The 23,164-nt window shown below is 41.6% G+C and overlaps 1 protein-coding gene across 1 annotated transcript; it reads right to left on the bottom strand.

The window, feature by feature from the left end:
- Positions 1 to 14,364: 14,364 nt before the first annotated feature.
- Positions 14,365 to 21,971, bottom strand: LOC136856416 (E3 ubiquitin-protein ligase TRIM32-like). The gene is made up of 5 exons (XM_067134273.1): positions 21,832 to 21,971; positions 17,830 to 18,496; positions 17,562 to 17,651; positions 17,102 to 17,296; positions 14,365 to 16,739 (listed from the first exon to the last, which is right to left on the bottom strand). The coding sequence occupies exons 2-5, from the start codon at positions 18,487 to 18,489 to the stop codon at positions 16,221 to 16,223; spliced, it is 1,464 nt and encodes a 487-aa protein (XP_066990374.1). The 5' UTR covers positions 18,490 to 18,496; positions 21,832 to 21,971; the 3' UTR covers positions 14,365 to 16,220.
- Between the last annotated feature and the right edge of the window lie 1,193 nt (positions 21,972 to 23,164).

Raw genomic sequence — 23,164 nt, forward strand, 5'->3', positions numbered from 1 at the left:
CTCTCTCTCTCTCTCTCTCTCTCTCTCTCTCTCTCTCTCCGTCCCCGCTGACATTTTCCAAAAGATTCCGGAGTTCGGAGAAACAGACTCATGTTTTTTCCAAGCGGCGAATTCGAGCGGAAAGTTCCATCGTCATTCTCTCTCTCTCTCTCTCTCTCTCTCTCTCTCTCTCTCTCTCTCTCTCTCTCTCTCTCTCTACACCATTTTACACAGTTATTTTCACCCGTTACATTATTTAAAGCGTGCAGTTTGAAAACAATTGACAAATACATGACAGAATTCACCATCTTGAACATGACATTTCCCAATCGACTCGGATAAAATTCACCGACTGACATTTTTGTTGTTTCATTTGTTTTATTGCTTTTTTTTTAATTTTGCGTCATTTCAAAGCATTGCAAATGTTTAAGCTGGAATCCTACATCTAGTTGACAAAAGAAGGGAATATCCTGAAGGATTCCCGGGGCAACATTTCGTAGGAAATGTCGAAAATGTCTAAAAATATTGATGCGTAATAATATTCTTTCCCAAGTGATGACGCGCACGGCGAGAGTCGTAAGTCATCGTACCCTGGCACCCATGAAAAGTCTCTCTCTCTCTCTCTCTCTTTCTCTTTCTCTCTCTTTCTCTCTCATCTGAAACTAGTTCATGGAGGAGAGATATTTATTGGTATTAAATAGGCTTTAGCTATTTAAATAGCCTTTTAAAATGGATGGTGATATTATTAAAACTGTTAGATATGGTTAATATTTATCGAAATTATTTTTAACCGTAAGATTCCATTGTGCTACACAATGGGGTTGCCATGTATCCTTTTAATGGCGGCCTTTTTGAATAGTAGAACTAAACTTAATGTTGTTTAATGTTGTTTTTGATAATTTTTAATATTTTAATTATGTAAATATATTTTAATGTATATTTTAGTATGTAATAAGACTTATAGAAGTATCTTGATATATTTTAATGTATTTTTGTATAGAATAAGACCTGTAAAAGTATTTTTTGACTGAAATAAAAGTTCAGTGACAAGGTACATGTGGTCTTTGTGATGTAAGCAGTGACTAAGTCGGGGTCTTTGCACTGTGACCAGGACTGGATCTTGGGGTCTTTGCACTGCAACCTGAGTCTGGCTTACGGGGTCTTTGCACTGTGATCAGAACCGGATTATAGGGTCTTTTCACTGTAACCAGAACTGGATCATGGGGTCTTTGCACTGTAGCTGAACATTCAAACAGGTTCTTAAGATAAATACCAACTTGCCACAAGGCTCATAGGGTCTTGTTGCTGTAACCGGAGTCTTGATCACGGGGTCTTTGGACCGCAACAGGAGAGAAGTCAGTCACTGAAAAAAAGGTCCATAAATCTTCATTCTTCAACTGAAGACTGGGTACAGAACACTTTGTACTGAAACTGGTGGCATAGTCCAGGAGGTCTTTATACAGTACTGAAACTTGTAACATTGTCCATGGGGTCTTTGCACTGAAACTGGTGGCATTGTCCATGGGGTCTTTGCACTGAAACTGGTGGCATTGTCCATGGGGTCTTTGTACTGAAACTGGTGGCAGTGTCCATGGGGTCTTTGTACTGAAACTGGTGGCATTGTCCATGGAGTCTTTGCACTGAAACTGGTGGCATTGTCCATGGGGTCTTTGTACTGAAACTGGTGGCATTGTCCATGGGGTCTTTGTACTGAAACTGGTGGCATTGTCCATGGGGTCTTTGTACTGAAACTGGTGGCATTGTCCATGGGGTCTTTGTACTGAAACTGGTGGCATTGTCCATGGGGTCTTTGCACTGAAACTGGTGGCATTGTCCATGGGGTCTTTGCACTGAAACTGGTGGCATTGTCCATGAAAACTGGGGGTCTTTGCACTGAAACTGGTGGCATTGTCCATGGGGTCTTTGCACTGAAACTGGTGGCATTGTCCATGGGGTCTTTGCACTGAAACTGGTGGCATTGTCCATGGGGTCTTTGTACTGAAACTGGTGGCATTGTCCATGGGGTCTTTGCACTGAAACTGGTGGCATTGTCCATGGGGTCTTTGCACTGAAACTGGTGGCATTGTCCATGGGGTCTTTGCACTGAAACTGGTGGCATTGTCCATGGGGTCTTTGCACTGAAACTGGTGGCATTGTCCATGGGGTCTTTGCACTGAAACTGGTGGCATGTTTAAATGGGGTCTTTGCACTGAAACTGGTGGCATTGTCCATGGGGTCTTTGCACTGAAAATGGTGGCATTGTCCTTGGTTCTTTGTACTTGAACTGGTGGCATTGTCCATGGGGTCTTTTTACTGAAATGGGTGGCATTGTCCATGAAGTCTTTTTTACTGAAACTGGTGGCATTGTCCATGGGGTCTTTTTACTGAAATGGGTGGCATTGTCCATGAAGTCTTTTTTACTGAAACTGGTGGCATTGTCCATGGGGTCTTTGTACCGAACCCGGTGGCATTGCCAGAGGGGTCTTTTTACCTAAACTGGCAACATTGTTTATGGGGTTTGCACTTTAACTGGTGGCATGTCTAAATGGGTCTTTGTACTGAAACTGGTGGCATGGCCAAAGGGGTCTTTGTACTGAAACTGGTGGCATGGCCAAAGGGGTCTTTGTACTGAAACTGGTGGCATGGCCAAAGGGGTCTTTGTACTGAAACTGGTGGCATGGCCAAAGGGGTACTTGTAACTGAAACTGGTGGCATGTTTAAAGGGGTCTTTGTACTGAAACTGGTGGCATGGCCAAAGGGGTCTTTGTACTGAAACTGGTGGCACAGCCAAAGGGGTCTTTGTATTTTAACTGGTGGCATGTCTAAATGGGTCTTTGTAATGAAACTGGTGGCATGGCCAAAGGGGTCTTTACTGAAACTGGTGGCATGGCCAAAGGGGTCTTTGTACTCTAACTGGTGGCATTGTCCATGGGTCTTTGCACTGAAACTGGTGGCATGTCTAAATGGGTCTTTGTACTGAAACTGGTGGCATGGCCAAAGGGGTCTTTGTACTGAAACTGGTGGCGTGGCCCAAGGGGGTTATGTACTTTAACTGGTGGCATGTCTAAATGGGTCTTTGTACTGAAACTGGTGGCATGGCCAAAGGGGTCTTTTTACTGAAACTGGTGGCATGGTCAAAGGGGTCTTTGTACTGAAACTGGTGGCATGTTTAAAGGGGTCTTTGCACTGAAACTGGTGGCATTGCCTATGGGGTCTTTGCACTTTAATTGGTGGCATTGTCCATGGGGTCTTTGTACTGAAACTGGTGGCATGGCCAAAGGGTCTTTGTACTGAAAATGGTGGCATGGACAAATGGGTCTTTGTACTGAAACTGGTGGCATGGCCAAAGGGGTCTTTGTACTGAAACTGGTGGCATGGCCAAAGGGGTCTTTGTACTGAAACTGGTGGCATGTTTAAAGGGGTCTTTGTACTGAAACTGGTGGCATGGCCAAAGGGGTCTTTGTATTTTAACTGGTGGCATGTCTAAATGGGTCTTTGTAATGAAACTGGTGGCATGGCCAAAGGGGTCTTTGTACTGAAACTGGTGGCATGTTTAAAGGGGTTTTGTACTGAAACTGGTGGCATGGCCAAAGGGTCTTTGTATTTTAACTGGTGGCATGTCTAAATGGGTCTTTGTAATGAAACTGGTGGCATGGCCAAAGGGTCTTTGTACTGAAACTGGTGGCATGGCCAAAGGGGTCTTTGTACTGAAACTGGTGGCATTGTCTATGGGGTCTTTGCACTGAAACTGGTGGCATTGTCTATGGGGTCTTTGCACTGAAACTGGTGGCATTGTCTATGGAGTCTTTGCACTTGAATTGGTGGCATTGTCCATGGGGTCTTTGTTCTGAAACTGGTGGCATGGCCAAAGGGGTCTTTGTACTGAAACTGGTGGCATGTTTAAATGGGTCTTTGTACTGAAACTGGTGGCATGGCCAAAGGGTCTTTGTATTTTAACTGGTGGCATGTCTAAATGGGTCTTTTAATGAAACTGGTGGCATGGCCAAAGGGGTCTTTGTACTGAAACTGGTGGCATGTTTAAAGGGGTCTTTGTACTGAAACTGGTGGCATGTCCAAAGGGGTCTCTGTACTGAAATTGGTGGCATGGCCAAAGGAATATTTGTACTGAAACTGGTGGCATGGCCAAAGGGGTATGTATTGAAACTGGTGGCATTGTCCATGGGGTCTTTGCTCTGAAACTGGTGACATTGTCCTTGGTTCTTTGTACATGAACTGTTGACATTGTCAATGGGGTCTTTTTACTGAAATGGGTGGCATTATCCTTGGGGTCTCTGTATTGAAACTGGTGGCATTGTTTATGGGGTCTTTACTCTGAAACTGGTGGCATTGTCCTAGGGTCTTTGCCCTGAAACTGATGGCATTCTCCAAGGTGTCTTTATACTGAAGTTGGTGGCATTCTTCAAAGGTCTTTAAACTGAAACTGGAGACATGGCCTAAGGGATCTTCGTAATGAAACAGGTGGCATGGTCCAAGGGGTCTTTGTACTGCAACTAGTGGCATTGTCCAAGGGGTCTTTTAGCTAAAGCTGGTGATATGGCCCATGTGGTCTTCTTGCTGAAACTGGTGGCATTCTCCAAGGAGTCTTTATACTTAAAATGGAAGGATGGTGAAAGGGTTATTTGCAATGAAATTGGTGGCATGGTCCATGGGGTTGGTCTTTGCACTGAAACTGGTGGTATGGTCCGTGTGGTTTGTACTGAAACTGGTGGCATGGTCAATGGGGTCTTCATGCTAAACTGGTGGCATTCTCTAAGGGGTCCTTGTACTGAAACAGGTGGCATGGACTATGGGGTCTTTATGCTGAAACTGGTGGCATGGTCCAAGGGGTCTTTTCACTGAAAGTGGTATCATATATATATATATATATATATATATATATATATATATATATATATATATATATATATGTATATATATATCCCATTATTGTTGCTTATAATATTTACTATAATATAAAACCAGTACATAATCATATATATACACTATATTTAACATTCCCACACTACAACAGTATTCACATTCATCCTTCATACAACAACGTCACCATGATGTAAACGACGAGGCACCACACTCACGAAATACTAAACACCATTACCATTTACAACCGCGCTGGTGAAGTCTGGTCAATGAATGAACGCAAACCAGGTGCTGAAATCCATGAATGGATGATTCCATTTACGATGTTGGAAGCCATTCTCAGATCGTGCTCATAATATCGCTTTTTTTTAATGTTTCCCAATTGAAAATTAACAGTGTTGAGTCGATTTAATATAGTTTATAGATTATTTAACTAATTCCAACCGTTAGTTAATGATTAGCAACGTTAATTATCGAGATATATGGCGTTGCAGACGCGCTGGTCGAAAGTATAGATTGAAACGGTAGCGTTTTGGTAATCGCTTCGGGTAGTTATCGTACACGGCTCGGGATGCAGCAGCATCGACGGGAAGTAGATTGCCACTAGACACTTTAATTAATTATATATTTTTTCTACGCCATTGCGCCGACCGAAATCAATGTCATCATTCAAAAACCTTTCTTTTTATTTTTAAAGTTAAACAAGCGGAAATAACCGTCTTAATTCATCGAAATAGAAAAATTGGAAAATTAATTTTTCGCTAACTGGCAACTTAGAGTTTCGTCATTGCTCGCTGGGAGCGTAACATGACAACAAGATTCCGCTAACCGGGTGATTTAAAAGGACTGGAATTTAAAGATTCTCTCTCTCTCTCTCTCTCTCTCTCTCTCTCTCTCTCTCTCTCTCTCTCTCTCAAGATTCAGAATTAAGCTTTAAAATGTATATTAGTTTTTTACGTATGTATAGTACTTTAGATAATATCATTGATGGTTTAAGAAGATTGAAGTCTTGAAATTAATGTTTTAACACTAATATAAAAATAATATTTTAATTTTAATTTAAAATTTAAATAGGTATATTTATATATATATATATATATATATATATATATATATATATATATATATATATATATATATATATATATTATGGACTGAACCCTTGGATTAAATTAGTATTTTATTTATTTTTATAAAATATAATTCTTGATATTATATTCCTCACTCAGTATAATAATAATAATAATAATAATAATAATAATAATAATAATAATAATAATTACAACCCCATAAAGTGGATATTTAGGCGTAATTGCCTGTAATTATAACCAAATGACTTTAGATGCTGGTAATATATTCCTCTCTCTCTCTCTCTCTCTCTCTCTCTCTCTCTCTCTCTCTCTCTCTCTCTCTCTCTCTCTCTCTCTCGCCAGTCATCTCTTGAACAACGATTGCCAATGGTAACCGAATTTTCTAGAGAGGGCCTCGATGGGGTAATCCCCAACCCCCGAACCCCATTTTTCCAACCGACGCATGTTTTTAGAGCCGAGGCCATTATACAGGTATGATACGTGTCCCTCTCACGCAACTGTCACTGAATTTTTGTTTTTTTGTTTTTCTTTTTGTCTTGAGATATTTCTTTTTCTTTAGCGTTGATTTTTAGTGGTTTAGGTGACTTTTGTGCAGTGTGGTCATATGAGAGAGAGAGAGAGAGAGAGAGAGAGAGAGAGAGAGAGAGAGAGAGAGAGAGATGGTGACTGAGTTCAGTGTAGTGTGGTCATTTTTCTTGTGTGTGTGAGAGAGAGATAGAGAGAGAGCAATGCAGGGTGATCAATTTTCTTTTTGTGTGTTTGTATGTGTGAGAGAGAGAGAAAGAGAGAGAGTAGAGAGAGAGAGAGAAAGGGAGAGAGAGAGAGTATGTGTGTGTGTGAAGAGAGAGAGAGAGAGAGTATGTGTGTGTGTGTGTGTAAGTGAGAGTTCAAATGCATTGTGGTGATTTTCTGTGTATGTGAGAGAGAGAGAGAGAAAGAGATAAAAGGGGGGTCAGGGAAAGGAATAAGAGAGTTGGGGTTGGAGAAAGTAAGAGAGAAAGAGAGAGAGAGAAAAAAAATTGGCAACTATCAGATCCATTTATTGCCATCTGCCATTCCACCCGTTATATAACCAGATTACTTCAACTCTAACTTACACTTTAAGCTTCTAAGCTTCCGTGTAAGTTCCCGGCCCTAGTGGAATATCTGGTATTTTCACTCCAGGCCCAAAGAGGCTAACTCTCTTGGCTAAGGCACAAGTTAGGCCTAGGCTTACATAAAAGCTCCCGGCCATGTGTGGGTGTTTGACTTTGCCCCTCCCAGGTCACGTGGGTTAAAACCTCACTCAGCGGAACAGATAAAAGTTGAATTTTTAACATTTTTAAATAATTTGAACCATTGACGGTCTTCGGAAGTTGGTCAGGAGACTACGCTGAAAATTGTCACTTATAGATGTTGGCAAAAGAGGAGAAATATTTTCACAAATGGTTCATTATGGCCGCCTTCTAACTACACCTGGAGTTTAGTTGTAGAAGGAAGAAGTCTCAGTGAACAGAATGGGAGGGTAAACAGATAATTTGTCAATAACCTTTGATGTAATATAACTGCACGAAAGCATTCAGTTTAGCGCTGCACCCAAGGAGATATGGTGCGTCTAAAGTCTTGTGGCAGTCAGTGCCACTGGGGCAGGTTGGTCTACGAAGACTCATTTAGCTAGTCTACCAAAGGGCATTGAGGATTGTGGAGTAGGTTGGCCAGCTCATCTATACCCTAAATTTCACTCCCAGCTAAATTCGTATCAATTTACAGCTAGGTTAACTCAGTGAAAGCGGCAAGGTTGAATCAAACCCCAGAACTCCAGCTCGGTGCGCGAACTACCTGATGATATCACGCTTGAATGACTTAGCTTTGTCAGAAAGAAATCTCACTACTAGTAGATCAAGGGTCATGAGAGGGAGCTTTTAGCAAACCCAAGTTCTTCATATACTGGGCTTTAAGGTTAGCTAGACATGGTCCCAAAATGCCCACATGAGGCCAGTCACCACTTGAGTTGAGCTTTCGATAAACTATAAGCGCTTGAAAGCCCAAGATAGAAGGAAGTCCGTGCATACATTAACTTCAGCAGAGGGGAATAGGGTTCTTGTGAGATGGGACTCGATTATGTATACATGCCTTCTAAAATGAAGTGGACTGCACAAGGCTTACTAAGAGGAAAACTTGCGGGGAAAAATGAACAAATAGATACAGTACCTTGATGCTAATATGCTTCTTCAGAGTAGCATTTTACATTGATCATTAGACGGTGGTAGGTTTGTTGAAACATGAGACAAGAACCCAAGACACTCTTAGTGTCAGTACTCTCAATATCATCATTTAAATTGGACAGTACCAACATCATCTGCCCCACAAAGTGAATGGTCTCATATCAGTATCATTCCTATCTGACCGTTAAGTCTATGAAGTATCTGGGCTAGTTAAAACTTTCTCCTATGATCCTTGTCTCTTGATGATAAGATGTTCTTTCTGATAAAGTCTAAGATATTTGTGGGCGATATTGTTATCAGTAGCCCTCACACTGAGCAGGCATTTGTGAGTTTAAAGGCTCGACTCATGTTTCACACTTCCACTGAGTCGACCTAGCTGTAAATTGGTACTAATGCTTAGCTGGGAATGACTGATTTTGAGTGTTCGCAGACCAAGCCTTAACCTCTGTCTGTAATATGAGAATTTGCACAGCCACAGGATCATTTAATCAAACCACTGAGAGAATATAGGTAGAGGTATTCACACACACAGGCTGTCCCTAAGACATTGACTGCTCTGACATCCCAGATTACCACCCGATTGTCTTGAAACACTGCAGGCTTGGAACATTCATATCTTACTGATTTGTAGCTCCCTCGAAGGCTGTAAGACATTATCTATATCTTTATTTTGACGTCAAGAGTTTGTATTATAAAAGATGAATCCCAATTCTCTTATCCAGCAACATTTTAGCATTCAGGTATTTTCATACTTACCATGGAGACAGTGATAATGGATAAATCTGGTTGAGAAACAAATGTTTTATATTTGCATCCCAATTCTGTTCCTCCACAGTTAATCAAGTTTGGATAATCCTTATCCATTCCTTTGGTTTGTTGTCATTTCTTCAGGACACTTTTGAGCCCAGTTCACTAGACTCATCTCTAGGTCCTTTCTCTCTCTAGCAAGACCTTGCTGGCTAAGGTATCAATGAATTTTAAAACTGCAAAATGAAATTGTACGTAGGTTTCATCAGTAGTCACATCAAACCTTTTGATGCTCAGCATCCACAGTATTTTGTCCACTGTCTTCTGGTACTGCTGTAAACTAAGCATCTTGTTTCGTACGCGTATGGGAGTCCTGTCATGTCTGCTTACTGCAGATGGGTTCCAGTGTTGGAAATATGTTGTTCCCAAAGAAAGAATAAACAAACAAATTTGGGAAACTGAATATGCTGAAGTAACCAACAATCAACTCTTGAACCCTACTTGTACTTCCAACCATTTCCAACCATTTCCTCAATTGGTTGCATCAGCTAGAGAATATTCAACTCATTTCTCAATATTTTGGACACCTTAAGATTCATCTCTTCACACTGTTATTGTACCAGCTGGTTCTCTCTCTCCCTCCCACATCAGGGTAATTTATGTTAGGAATTCATGATTCCATACTTAGACCCCTTTGCTTCAGTGCCAGAGAAGGATTAGAATTCATTATTTAATGTAATATTTTTCTTACGACAGATGATTAGGTATACAGTTTGATAACCTAAATGTTATCGTTCTTTGTTTGTAAAGAGGACATTGGCCAGTTCTTGGAGATTGAAAATCCTTATTAGATTCATGAGCGGGCTATGAAAGATGTAGCCCCAGATAAGAATGGGAACATTGGCTAGATGTCCCATGAAAGATGTAGCTAGAACATTATAGAGCAAAATCTAGTTAGGGTTGAATCTAGAATTTTCATGAGTATTAACCATTCGAATGCATACTTTAGAAAAGTCCAATGAACCAGTGATTCATTTGTATACCTCAGGTCTACGAACAAAATCCAGGTGCTCTGGAATTCATTCAGAACAAGGAAATAAAGTTTAAGATGTTTCCCATCTGTTAAAGAATATTTACCCCACAGCAATTCCATTTTCAACAATCAAGAAAAGTTCTGAGGACAGAAATGATTTTGTAGAATTTACAGATAGGAAGGGTGGGCTAAAATCAAGGAGTGGTGCACCTGTGGCCAAACCAGAATCCTGAAACACCCTTTCCAAGACTCTGTAGCTGCATTGTTTTTTGCCCTTTGCTTTTTCTTTGGTCCCTCTTCCTGGTTAGCTGTCTAACTTCTTCAACCTTACCTTACTCCAGTTTTTGTCACTCGTTAAAGAACAAATCCTCTGGACGATCGCTGTGTGATCAGTGGCGTCATTTCACATTTTTCTTTGGGTTGGGGGCAAAGGTTTAGAACTTGTGGTATGGGTGGGGTAACGAGCGAAGGGAGTCCTATCAGCTGGGGGTAGGGGAGCCGCTGTAACCCCCCTGAGAAATCTCTGGAAATTTGTGTGCATTTTGGGGCATTTCGAAGCCATGTAAGAGCTGTATTGAGTTAATAAAGCAGCAAACAGGTGTACCACATCCACTCACATAATGTTCTTAATGTTGTTATTATTATTATTATTATTTTTTTTTTTTTGGTCTAACAGTCATCCTGTTGGACTGGGTGGTTTTTATAGTGTGGGATTATGTGCGCTGTTTCTAGTAGCACACTCTTCTGCACGAGTCGTGGAGCTACTTCGGCATCGAGTTTTTCCAGATTCCATTTCAGGGATGTTGGGATCATACCTGGCGTTCCTATGATTAAGGGTGCAGTTTCCACTGGCATATCCCATATCCTTCTTATTTCGATTTTCAGGTCTTGATACTTACCAGATTTTTCTCGTTCTTTCTCATCTACTCTCGTGTTCCATGGTATTGCGACATCAGTGAGTGATGCTTTCTTCTTGATTTTGTCAATCAGCGTCACGTCTGGTCTATTGGTACATATCACCCTATCTGTTCTGGTACCATAGTCCCAGGGGATCCTTGCCTGATCACTCTCTCAGGTTGGTGTTCGTACCACTTATTACTGCAAGCTAGCTGGTGTTTCTTGCACAGGCTCCAGTGGAGGGCTTTTGCTACTGAATCATGCCTCTTTTTGTACTGGTTCTGTGCAAGTGCCGGACATTCGCTTGCTATGTGGTTGATGGTCTCGTCTTTCATATTGCACTTCCTGTGTATGGGTGAGATGTTATTTCCCTCTGTTGTTCTTTGGACATATCTTGCCCTTAGGACCTGATCTTGTGCCTGCTGTTAGCATTCCTTCTGTTTACTTCTTGAGCTCTCCCCTCTGTAGCCATTGCCAAGTTTCATTGCTGGCCAGTTCTTTAGTCTGTCTCAAGTACTGTCTGTGCATTGGTTTGTTGTGCCATTTCCTCTATTCTGATTTTCATTCTCCTGTCTCTGATATTTCTGGGTCTTCGTCTACTTTTATCAGTCCTTCTTCCCATGCACTTCTCAGCCACCCGTCTTCACTGGTTTTCAGATATTGCCCCAGTGCTCTGCTCTTGATGTTGATGCAGTCCTCTATGCTTAGTAGACTTCTCCCTCCTTCCTTTCGTGTTATGTATAGTCAGTCTGTATTTGCTCTTGGGTGTAGTGCTTTGTGTATTGTCATGTGTTTCCAATTTTTGGCCTATGCTGTGGAGTTCAGCCTCCGTCCACTCCACTACTCCTGCACTGTATCTGATTACTGGTACTGCCCATGTGTTTATAGCTTTCGTCATGTTTCCGGCATTCAGTTTTGACTTGAGAATCACCTTAAGTCTCTGCATATATTCTTTCCTGATCGTGTCCTTCATCTCTTGATGCTTTATATCCTCTACTTCTATTATTCCCAGGTATTTGTGTCTTGTCTCATATATGTGTTTGATGCTGTTCCATCTGGTAGCTTTATCCCTTCAGTCCTTGGTACTTTGCCTTTTTGTATGTGACCAAGTCGCATTTTTCTATTCCAAACTCCATCCTGATGTCTCCAGATACAATTCTTACAATCTGGATCAGGGTATCTATGGTATCTGTTTCCTCGATGCTCTTACCATACAGCTTGATGTCGTCCATGAACATCAGATGGTTAATTCTGTTGCCTCCTTTCTTGAGATGGTACCCAGTATCCATCTTCTGCAGTACTTTTGTCATGGGAATCATGGCTACTACGAAGAGTAGTGGGGACGTTGAGTCGCCTTGAAAGTTCCCTCTCGTGATGTTAACCTCTGCCACGTGTGTTTTATCATGTCAAAGGCTTTCTTGTAGTCAATCCATGTCATGCTTAGGTTGGTTCTCCTTCTCTTACTATTCTTCATTACCATTTTATCTATCAAGAGCTGGTCTTTTGTGTCCCTACACTTCCTTCTGCAGCCTTTCTGTTGGTGGGGGATGATGTTGGTATCCTCTAGGTAGTTGCATAGCCTTTCACTGATGATACTTGTTAGTAAATTCCACATAATTGGTAGGCAGGTGATAGGCCTGTAGTTACTTGCTATATTTCCCTTGTTCTTGTCTTTCTGTAGTAAGGATGTTCTCCCTGTGGTCATCCATTTGGGTGCATGGTGGTTTGTGAGACAGTACTGGAGTTGTTCTGCTGTTTGTGGGTGTAGGGCCTTGAGGTTTTGAGCCAGTATCCATGGACTTAATCAGGACCTGGGACTTTCCATATGGGCATTTTCTTTAGTTTGTCCGACTGTGTCTGTCGTGATTTGGGCAAATCTCTGTTTTGTTCTCCCCATTTCTTCTGCCTTGATTTCCTGGAGCCATGTTGCATGTTTGTTGTGTGGCACCAGATTGCTCCATATGTTTTCCCAGAGTCTCTTACTTGGCTCGGCTTTAGGAATTTCCTGGTGGTTGGCTGTATAGCCTTTTCTGGTTGGTTCCGAAGAGTTTGTTCTGTTGGTATCCTTTATTCGTGTTCATGTACCGTTGGATCTCATGTGCTTTGGCTTTAAGCCTCTGTTTTATGTCTTCTTTTGTGTTGTTCCTGTACTTTGTCTTTCTTGTTCAGTCCCTCTCTTGTTTTCTCGCTTCTTAGCCTCTTTTCTGTCATCTCTTTCAGTTTGCTCAAGTCAGATCTCATCGCCATGATTTTTTTCCCAGGCACCTTTTCCAAGGCGGTTGCTGATTTGGTTTCTGTTGGGTTGGTTGTGGTGGTCAGTTGCTGGATGACTACCTCCGAGTACCTGACCATCCTCCCTGCTCATTTGGCTGTATACCTGGCTGCTAGACGAAGCTCCTCTGTTGCCAGAGGTTCCACTTACGTCGTTGTCGTTTAATCTTTCATTTCTTTCAATCATTGCTGAGTTTTGCTATTAAACCCATAGCTGTACCCTACCCCATCAGGGATAGATACTCATTTACAGCTGAGTAGACTGAGGAAATTGTGGTAAAGATCTTTTCCCAAGGAATCAACGCCAAGGTGAAAGGATCGCCCAGTCCAATGATTATTATTATTTCAAAGGCTAAGCAGCAAACCAAGTCTTGGGGGGAGGTCATCAGTGTCTTGAGGGGGGCAAGTGCCCCATCAGCCCCCACCAAATAATGCCCGTGTGTGTGATGTCACTGAATGAATTCGCTCTAGCACTAAGATCACCTGTTACCAAAGTCCCTTATTAAACAGTCCCAAAAGGTGAACCATTTTCAAACTAAAGTAGATGAGTCCTTCTAGTGTTGGCCAGTCTGTATAGATGAGTCCTTTCTCCAAGTATTGGCCATTATAACAGAATTCTTTGCCTGAGCTAGTTAGTATGATTCCAGACATCCACTCAAGCCTCTCATTTACTGAAACACCTTGTCAGCACTTACAGGTCAGATTTGAGCAAGGGCCTATGTGGCTAAGTCACATTCAAGCTATCCCAACCAGACAACCAACGATAGAATGCATAGGCCTAGTACCGGAAAGTTTTAGGAAGTCATTGGCAGTCTCCACACGCTGTGGGTGGTAGGGATGCCATTGGAACATCGTGTCAGAGACATTTTTGGTCATCAGACACAGCTGCCTTAGTGTGCCTAGCTGTTTCAGTCTTGAGGTACCACACACATTTTGGACAACTTTTTGGTGCTGTGAGGTTTCACATTGCGGGTTTGCGTGTATTAGTCAGTGAGAGATTTGGACCTCCAAAGCAGTATTGATGTTCTAGAAATTACAATTCGACGAACAGGCATTATTATGCCTCATTTTAACTCCTCCACATTCTGCAAAGTGAAATATTGAAAGATCAAGATTGCAGAAGAATTCTGGAACCTTTCTCAGGTAGCAGAATTGCAGTTCAGGAAAGGTAACATTCCACTCTCTGGCCAAAATTATGGCAGTGAAACAAAAATTAACTTGACTTGTTTGAACAACGTAAGTAGTATATAAAAAAAGCACGAAATCTTTGAACTAATATCATTTTATTATCGTAATGCTGACAAAAAATAACAAATACATTTCAGCTATGAAGACATTTAACTATAGACTTTCAATAAATATCAAATCGTTCAGACTAAATCTACCTGATTAGCAGTTGACACCTGGTCTCCTCCCACAGATATAAAATGTCACATAGACAGGTAGCCTAACTTCCTCATCTCGAATCAGAGGAGTTAGTCTGTGGGTGGAATGTACTGCAAAAGAAAAGGATGGCATCTTTCCAGTCACTGTTTATTATAAAATTGTGTCCTTGTAACTAACATCAAGACTAATCAATCCATTTGGCTCCTGAGACATTCTTGTAAAAGAGGTTGAGGTTGATAATTCAGAGTCAAACTTTGCCAATAATTTGGTTGTAAAGACAGGAGGCTGGCATTCCTTTTAAGACGTTATCAATAATTTGACAACAGACACTAAAATCTTACTTTCTGAGTCTTGTCTTGTTTTGACTAGCTAACCACCATTGACCTTTGTACCTTGCTCATCTTGTTCGGAACCTTTTAAACCACAATCTTCGTCTTGTTCTGAACTTGTTAAGCCACAGTCAGACTTCTGAATCCTTCTCTGCTTGTTCTCAACTTGTACACAACTGCTAAATCCTTCAATTCACATCTTGTTTGAAAATTGTACGCCACAGTCAGACCCTCTAATTGCCTCGCGCAAACGAAGTTGGGAGGGCGTAATACTTGCTACAGTTGTGTGCCCTCAGAATTATAAAATGCTCTGTGTACCCATATAATTGCATTGTTCCAAGCTTCAAGACACTATAGAATGTCCGTAGTATCGAAACTGTGTAATACATAGCCATCACTCTTGCTGATATGGATACACTAGTCTTGTCATGATAAACTATTTCTAAGTATACTTGAGAGGCACTGATTTCCTACAGAATTTGCAGAGAGCGAGAGAACAGAAATTGATAGGTCCTGTAAATGATAAAAATTGATATCCAGCATAAATCTTAAATTGTCTTTTTGTTCTATACCTGTAATATTGGTAGAATACATGTCTAAGCCGTGGTGACAGAAATGTCAAAGCAGTCATAAAATGTACAGAAAAATAATGTTTTAGGGAAAATCAAAAAGGAAAACTAAGCTCGCGATACAAAAATAAGAACACTACATGCCTAAGGTTTAAAGAACACTGGAACGCCTTGCTGTGTTCAAGGTAGCAAAGAGTCTTTCATAAATTCATTTAAAAGTCTTGAAAGCAGTTGCAGCACAAAATCCACTTAGCAAATAAGCCTCTCCTAATCCCATGGAAAATGCCAGACAGGACTATTTCCCGCTTAAAAAGACTATACCTATGTACAAAATCACAGATTATTGAAAGGTGCCAAAGGCTAACTCTCTACAGTATGGTGGTGTGTTCTAAAAAGAAGCAGAGTTTATGTACATCATGATATGTTAAGACTACTATGTACACTGCAAATCTTTATATGAACCGTAGCCTGAATCAACTTTATTTCTCCTCTCCAGAACCATGATGAAAAATTCACTATGTACAATAAATTTTGGCACTTCAAACTGACCCATTCCTAGTTCCACATTTTGACCAGTGGAAGAGAAGTGTTCAGTGCCAAGGCACTGGCAATTTGATAGAAACTTTAAAAGCTCAGTCATATGAACATTCAGCTAGTGTCAGAATGGTATTCCAGTTCAGCCACTGGGAGAGGAAATCACTGTTCGTAAGACCTCAGGTAGCGTGGTTGCTTTTTGTTTCAGATAAGGAACCTTAGCGAGTCTGAGAGATTACACGTTCAAGTGAATGAGAAGAAGTCAGATTTATTGTTATTCGAGAAACAGAAGTGGCAGAAGTCTAGACACTTAGCGGAAACACGATGCCACTGTCGCTGACGACTGCATCTTGAATGTTGGTGAGTTTAGCCGCTCTGCACGCCACGTCGAGGCCGTGCTCGACCTGGCCTATCGGACACTCCTCGTACGCGATCGGGTGGTCGTTGTTGTAGATCGTGAAGTGGGCTGGCTTGTGGTCGTTTGCGTAGCAGAACCCGGCGACGAGTCCGGCGGTCACGCTCTGGGCGTTGAGGTCTCCCATGGTCAGGCCCGGGAGCGGGGCGCCGCCAGTTCCGTTGTCCATTTCGTAATCTCCGCCCCAGATGCGCTCCCCTGGCCTGCCTCTGTTTTCCACTTCCAGGAGTCGGGTGTTTGCGTACGAGGGACCCCTCTCCCCCGAGCACAGGTAGAAGAACTGACGGGTCCTCGGAGCCAAGTTGGCCAGTTTGATGATCAGCCTTCCCTGAACCTGGCCATTCCAAGAGAACTCCAAGAATGTGCGCATGCACGTTCGGTCCACCATGTTCCTCACGTCTAGGTACTGGAAGGAGAGCGAGCGGTTATTCCTTCAGTGACTCAGCCACCTCAGACATATTACATCCACTACAATCTACTATAAAAAGTTCTTAGCCTCGGTTAACCCTTGGAAATAATGACAGAGAATGTGCCTGTGTATTTACAAGTAAATCTTCGATGACTCGTATAAACAAGATTGCGATATGCGTTGATATCGTATATTTATGTGGCAGGATCATGGCGCAACTTGTAGGATTCATGTCTTTGTGTCTGCGGAGAACTTGAGGTACAAGTACCCTGTTCTAACAACTAGTACAGAGTTTATTTCATACTGTATCCCTAAAAAGATTGCTTAAGCAAAATGAAACATGTAAGCAAGCTACCTACTTCAACTTTGTGTGTGTACACAGGTGGCGTTCCCTCGCGGAGTGAATGCAAGAGAAGGTATCCGTCGAGCAGTGTGACTTTGGCGCAGCGGCTCCTCCCTTCCTCGTTATGGACTGCCCACACATCGCTGCCCACCAGAGAAGCCGCCTTCAGTATTTCTGACAAGAACTTTGGGATGTCATCGAAGTCACTGTACTATAAGAGATAAACACACTAGATTAATAGCGACACACTTCGCCAAGTTGATTGATTGATTGATTAATTGTGGGTTATCTGGTGTTACAGCTACCAGGGTCACCGTTGCCAAGTTGAACGATTTTGTTCGTCAAGTAGTCCTGAGTATTCCCAGCTTCAAAAAGCATGTCCATACATTAACATTATATTCCAGTACACTTTAAATTGTCTTTCAGCGTTTTCAATATATTTTATAAAGTCAGAATGCTGATGGAGAATATCTTACCCTCCCTTTACGTGGAGAAAAATTAGCCGCAGCACCAGCTGTGTTCCTTTCCACAGCAGCCTCTAACGCGGAGCATGTGACTATCTCGATCTGGAGGAAGACGAAAGATGTTTAGGTTCGACAGGATTTTCATAAGTCTTTGTACCTAGTACAAGACACCCATGAAGTTTCTGTTCTGTCAAGGAAATCTTATCTATCTATCTAGGTGTCGGAATGCTAAAGACAGAGCAATACTTGAATTATACAAGTTAGGTCTAGAATACATTACCTCCTTCGCCCTGCTGAGTGCCTGAGAACCCAAGACATCCTGCGCCTTTGCAACCCACCCCTGCACCATGACACTGCGACCGTCGTGGTCCTGATGCACCTGAGCGACTTCCAGGAGAGACGACGCAGAGTTCACCTGCTCTTGCGCGGCCTCCAGGGTGGTCCGCGTCCCCTCCCCCTCATCTATCCTGGCTGCCACTTCGTTAGAGGTAGAGACCATGGCTTCGAGAAGGGACTCGTGCCTCCCGACGAGGGCCTGCAGAGCCTGGAGCTGATTCTGGTGGATGACGCACTGGTTGCTCAGCTTCTGCTGGAAGTCGCGGAGCCGCGTCAGGTGGCAGTTGAGGGTCACGAGGTGCTCCGTGTTGAGCTCGCTCGCCTCGCGCTTCAGCTCCACGAGGAGGGCTTGGTCCCTCTGTGTGGCCAGGGAAAACGCAGGGTCCTCCAGAAGGCTTACGACGGTGTAGTTGATGGGGACGTCGTCCACCGACTGGACGGTCCCGTTGTGAGGTAGGCGGCAGAAGGGACACAGCAGCTGGCCTCGGCCTAGGATGTCTGTCAGGCACGAAGTGCAGAGTGTGTGGCCACAGCTGAGGCATCTGGGCCTCCTCTCCGCGTTGTCGAAGCGCTCCAGGCACACCTGACAGTCCTGGGAGGCCATGATTATCCTGGAGATTAAGAAAAGGGAAAATGAAATAGGAACTTATTGTAAGTTCACTAAAACAGGTCAGTTTAAAGCACAAAAACTGATTTTTAGGTTTTCCTTGTCAGTGGAAAAACTCTCAAACTTTCCTGGATAGAGTTATGTCACCAGTCAAGTTTATTTTGCTAAATCTTAATGTTGACTTGTGGGTGATGTAGAGTGAGTACATTACATAAAATGTACTACAACAACAAACATCCTCTGCACTCTACCTGGTGTACCTGTTTCTCTAGCACCAGGTTTAGTATTCTACGAAGTTTTCTAGGAGTTTATCTTGGCTACAACTAGAATGTGGTGTGGAATAGTTCGCCAAATGTTTAAGCAAGGAGTAAATTCATTGCAGCTCACTGCTCTCTCTCTCCTGAATTTCAAGTGTATCGGTTTTATTTCCTGTTCCCTCATGTTTATTTATTTATCACCTCTCTCTCTCTCTCTCTCTCTCTCTCTCTCTCTCTCTCTCTCTCTCTCTCTCTCTCTCTCTCTCTCTCTCTGTTAAGGCTGATTTCCCTTTGGAGAACTCTTGGGTTTAATACAGTCTGTTGACACTGTCTGTAGAGGTTTTAAGCTGAAGACTCAAAGAAAGAAAGCTTAAGAATTACTTTAGATGAGAAGAAATAAATAAATGTTGTGCCTGTGTGATTTATGAGTCCCGCTAGGCCTACACGTGGGCTCTGACGTCAGAGTATAACCATTTAAGCTGTACAAACAAACTCTGTCATTGAACTAAAGGCCATTTTATGATACGTGATTAGAAAAAAAAACATTACGGTCCAAATTAACGTAAGATTTCTGAGGCAGTATTGTCAAATCCGGTAAAATCCGAGACCAGATCCCAGACATGGGTCTAAAAGCACATGACGCCGAGCAGTTGTACAGGAAGATCCAAGATTCTTTATAAAGGTCGACTTGTTTTTGCTGCGCTCTTATACTTGTTCTTAACTGTTTAATTCTCTGTTTCTCTGCTTTTACATAATCACCAAAGATTCTTCCCCACACTGCACGCCCAAAGCACTCTTTTAATGCATACTTATGCGTCTTTATTCATACTAAACACCAGTTGCCTATTAGTTTTGTGGGGACGAGATTGCTAGACCTATGTCATTCTCCATCTTGGTAACCTGACCAGAATTGTGATTCTTATTATGAAATTTAAGGCTAATTATCACAAATGATTGCATTCTGAGGTCATTCAAGTCTCCAATGATGTTCCTTTACGAGGGAAAGATGACCTCATCTGGTTATAAGTGAGTCAAACTTACATCTCACCATCTTTTTGCAAACATATCTCACCATCTTTTTGCCCTTCTCGATGGCTTTGTCGTATTGTTCGTGTCATTAATCGTTTCCTTACGGTTACAGAGAAGCTTTAGAATGAAAACTGAGTTAGGTAGGCCTATAGGTAATGGTGATGTCCGTAGGCCTATGTGAGTTTCACATTAATTTTTCAAAACCTTTCAGTCATTTTTTAGTAAAGGTGACATGTAATTTGTAATATTAATCCCACCTCCCCGTCCCCACACACACACACACACACACACACATTCAAATTTGTTCACACGCCCGTTCAGGTGTGTAAGAAAAATAACTTTTATAATTTGAGTGAATAATGAATCATTGATATTTAAATAATTTAAATTTGTTTTGAGATTAATCAGTAATTCCTGATAATTAAAATTATATCTCAACTTTCATCCAGAGATAAACAAAAAGTAATTGAAAATTATTATTATTATTATTATTATTATTATTATTATTATTATTATTATTATTAAACTCCCATCCTAACTACATTCCTCACCATCTCATAGAATAAATGTACTATAGTCTATAGTTATCAGTTATTCCTTTATAATCGAACCCATAATGATGAACATAGGCCTAATTCCTTTCTCTTCTAAATTAGTACTTGATAAAATTAGGCCTATGTTTGTAACAACAACAATAATAATAATAATAATAATAATAATAATAATAATAATAATAATAATGATTTAAGGGCCTTTAAAGTGGTGCAATAATGTCAAACACCTTTCAGAAAATGTCGTGGGGAAAATTTCAACCCAAGGCAAGCCACAGGCAAGATCAACCCCGGACATTTTGTAAACAAAAACCACGTGACAGGTGTCCGTTCGTGTTCGTGGTGGCTTCGTTTATGTATTCATTCGTTTACTCCTTTATTGACCGGCAAGAACACGAACACTGCTGTCTGTTTCGCCCCCTTCGCACAACAATGCACAGAGGTGCTCGTTTTTGTCAGCATATACATCCGGCACTTTGGTTATCGTCGCATAACGAAGCCACGGTTCGCGGGATGGAACCCACAGGGGGGGGGGAATGGGGTGGGAAGGGACGATGTTTCCTAACTCCATTACCTAATCAGGTCGACCACAGACCTTGACATGGTACCATGAATACTAAATATATTTCTCCATTTATTCTGTCGTCTTTTCGTTACATCTGCCAATTAACGCAACCTGCGATCATTTAAGTACCTAAAATACTTATAAAAACAAGTCTTTTATTTATATTTTCAAGTTTTTATAATAAAAATCCATCGCCATTCTGACGTTTGCAAAGTCATAATCCCTTTAAAGGTTATACCCCTTATTATCCTACGCAGCAGCAACACGGATGATCCCTAGACCTAGCCCGGCCATTTTTATCGGGAATATCAGCCAATTCTGACACATTACTTCCTTGCATCTCACCATTCTATAAAGTACTTTCGGCTGCACGCAACGTCCTTGCAACATCTGCATAGATAATGAGAGAAAAAGGTGATTTGTATGCTTAAAGGAACATCGAAAATCTCGCCAGGAATTCTGTGCCCTGAGAGACATCAACACCGCTCTCTCAGGTGTTGCCAGTGGCTACGCTAATTACGTAATGTTGCGCCATTCCTTTCACCAGAAAAAATACATAATTATACACACGGCCATTGCCGTTTTGGCCATTAATATATCAAGTTATTAACTACTTTAATAATAAGCTTAGAACATCAGACCGGTTGATATCGTGTTGATGTTTGAGGTACTCCCGGAACATAGTACCATAATTAACATGCATCTCACAATTCACCCATTTTCCCACCAAAATAACAAAATTCCTTCTGCAGCTCATTTCCGTCACTCGTGGTCGCAACAACACCTCCTAAGCAACAGACGAACAACATCTGATGGTATCTAAACGAAATAACCTCACAACAACGCTAAACGTCAAATCGAATCACTAGACCGATGTTGATCGTATCCCCGAGTATCGAAGCCATTTAATTTAGAAGCGGTAATCTCGTTCACCTACCTCCCTGTTTAGGGGAAAATGATCCTTTATAGACGGCCGTAGGACCTGGATCCTGTAGATACTCGATCCTACGTCGGGTTGTGAAGGAGTGATGGTGAGGAGGAGGAGAAGGAAGGCAGGTGAGAGATGTTGCAGGTAGGAGCGGTCCTTGAAAAAAAAACATGGAGGCGGAGCCTCTGCTACACCAAGTTGCTACATCAGGTTTACCGCATATTTTTCATACATTCGCCTGCTGTTAGGGGCTCATTTGCATGTGGGGCGGCAACGGAAGGGACCCTCCACCTCGCCCCCCTGGTTTTTAAGGGTGTATGACCCTTAAGGGGTCAGAATAAGGGGTCAAACAAATAAGTTTCACCGTAAGCTCTCTGGCACAGAAGAGGCATCCATGATGAATCTCGCCAATTTCCGTCTCTGTTGTCCAGAGATGAAATAGGAAAACAAAATAATGTGTTGCTTTTAATTCTCCTTCTTCTTCTTCTTCTTCTTCTTCTTCTTCTTCTTCTTCTTCTTGCTCATCTGTTCCAGAGAGAGAGAGAGAGAGAGAGAGAGAGAGAACTTTCTCAGGCCAGCTTTGTAGGAATGCTACCAAGCAGAAACGCAGTATCACCCCTTCAGAGGTCATAGAATGCATCCTAGTGTACAGGTTTGAATGATAATCAAGCACGCACACACACACACACACACACAGCTACTCTGGAATAGAAACAGTTAACCACAAAATGTTCAACTATTTTTCTTTTATTTACTCACATCATCAACACTTCCCTGCCATAAAGGAGAGAGTATTTAATAGCGTGCTTGCGCGCCAATTAGACAGCTGATTACCCGACACAGCGTGCCATCAATTATAGCACATTACTTTCGCCGTACATTTTAATGAAAAGCTCTCTGGGCGGAAGTGGTAATTCTATTCATAAGTTCCTGTCCAAAAAAAAAAAAAAAAATGACAATGTACTGTAAGTTTTAATTGAGGTCACCACCTGAATATATTTTAGTACTTGGACAAAGCTTTATGGAACTACCTTTGTTTGCCAATACTTGTTATATATATATATATATATATATATATATATATATATATATATATATATATATATATATATATATATATATATATATATATATATATATCTATCACAAGTTCCCCTCTTATACATTTTGGTTAAATGAAATTTATGTTTCCCCTTAAATACATTTATTTAGTTTTTAAACTGTATAACTTCTCCACCTTTCAGTGGGTAGCAGTGACCGAGTCCTTATCTTAAAAGGCACATTGTAAAATTCGTGGACTTAGAATTTCACTTGGACTGTGGGCATCGCACACTCCCTGCCC

The sequence above is a fragment of the Macrobrachium rosenbergii genome, chromosome 35 (assembly GCF_040412425.1).
Source record: "Macrobrachium rosenbergii isolate ZJJX-2024 chromosome 35, ASM4041242v1, whole genome shotgun sequence".
Classification (NCBI taxonomy): domain Eukaryota; kingdom Metazoa; phylum Arthropoda; class Malacostraca; order Decapoda; family Palaemonidae; genus Macrobrachium; species Macrobrachium rosenbergii.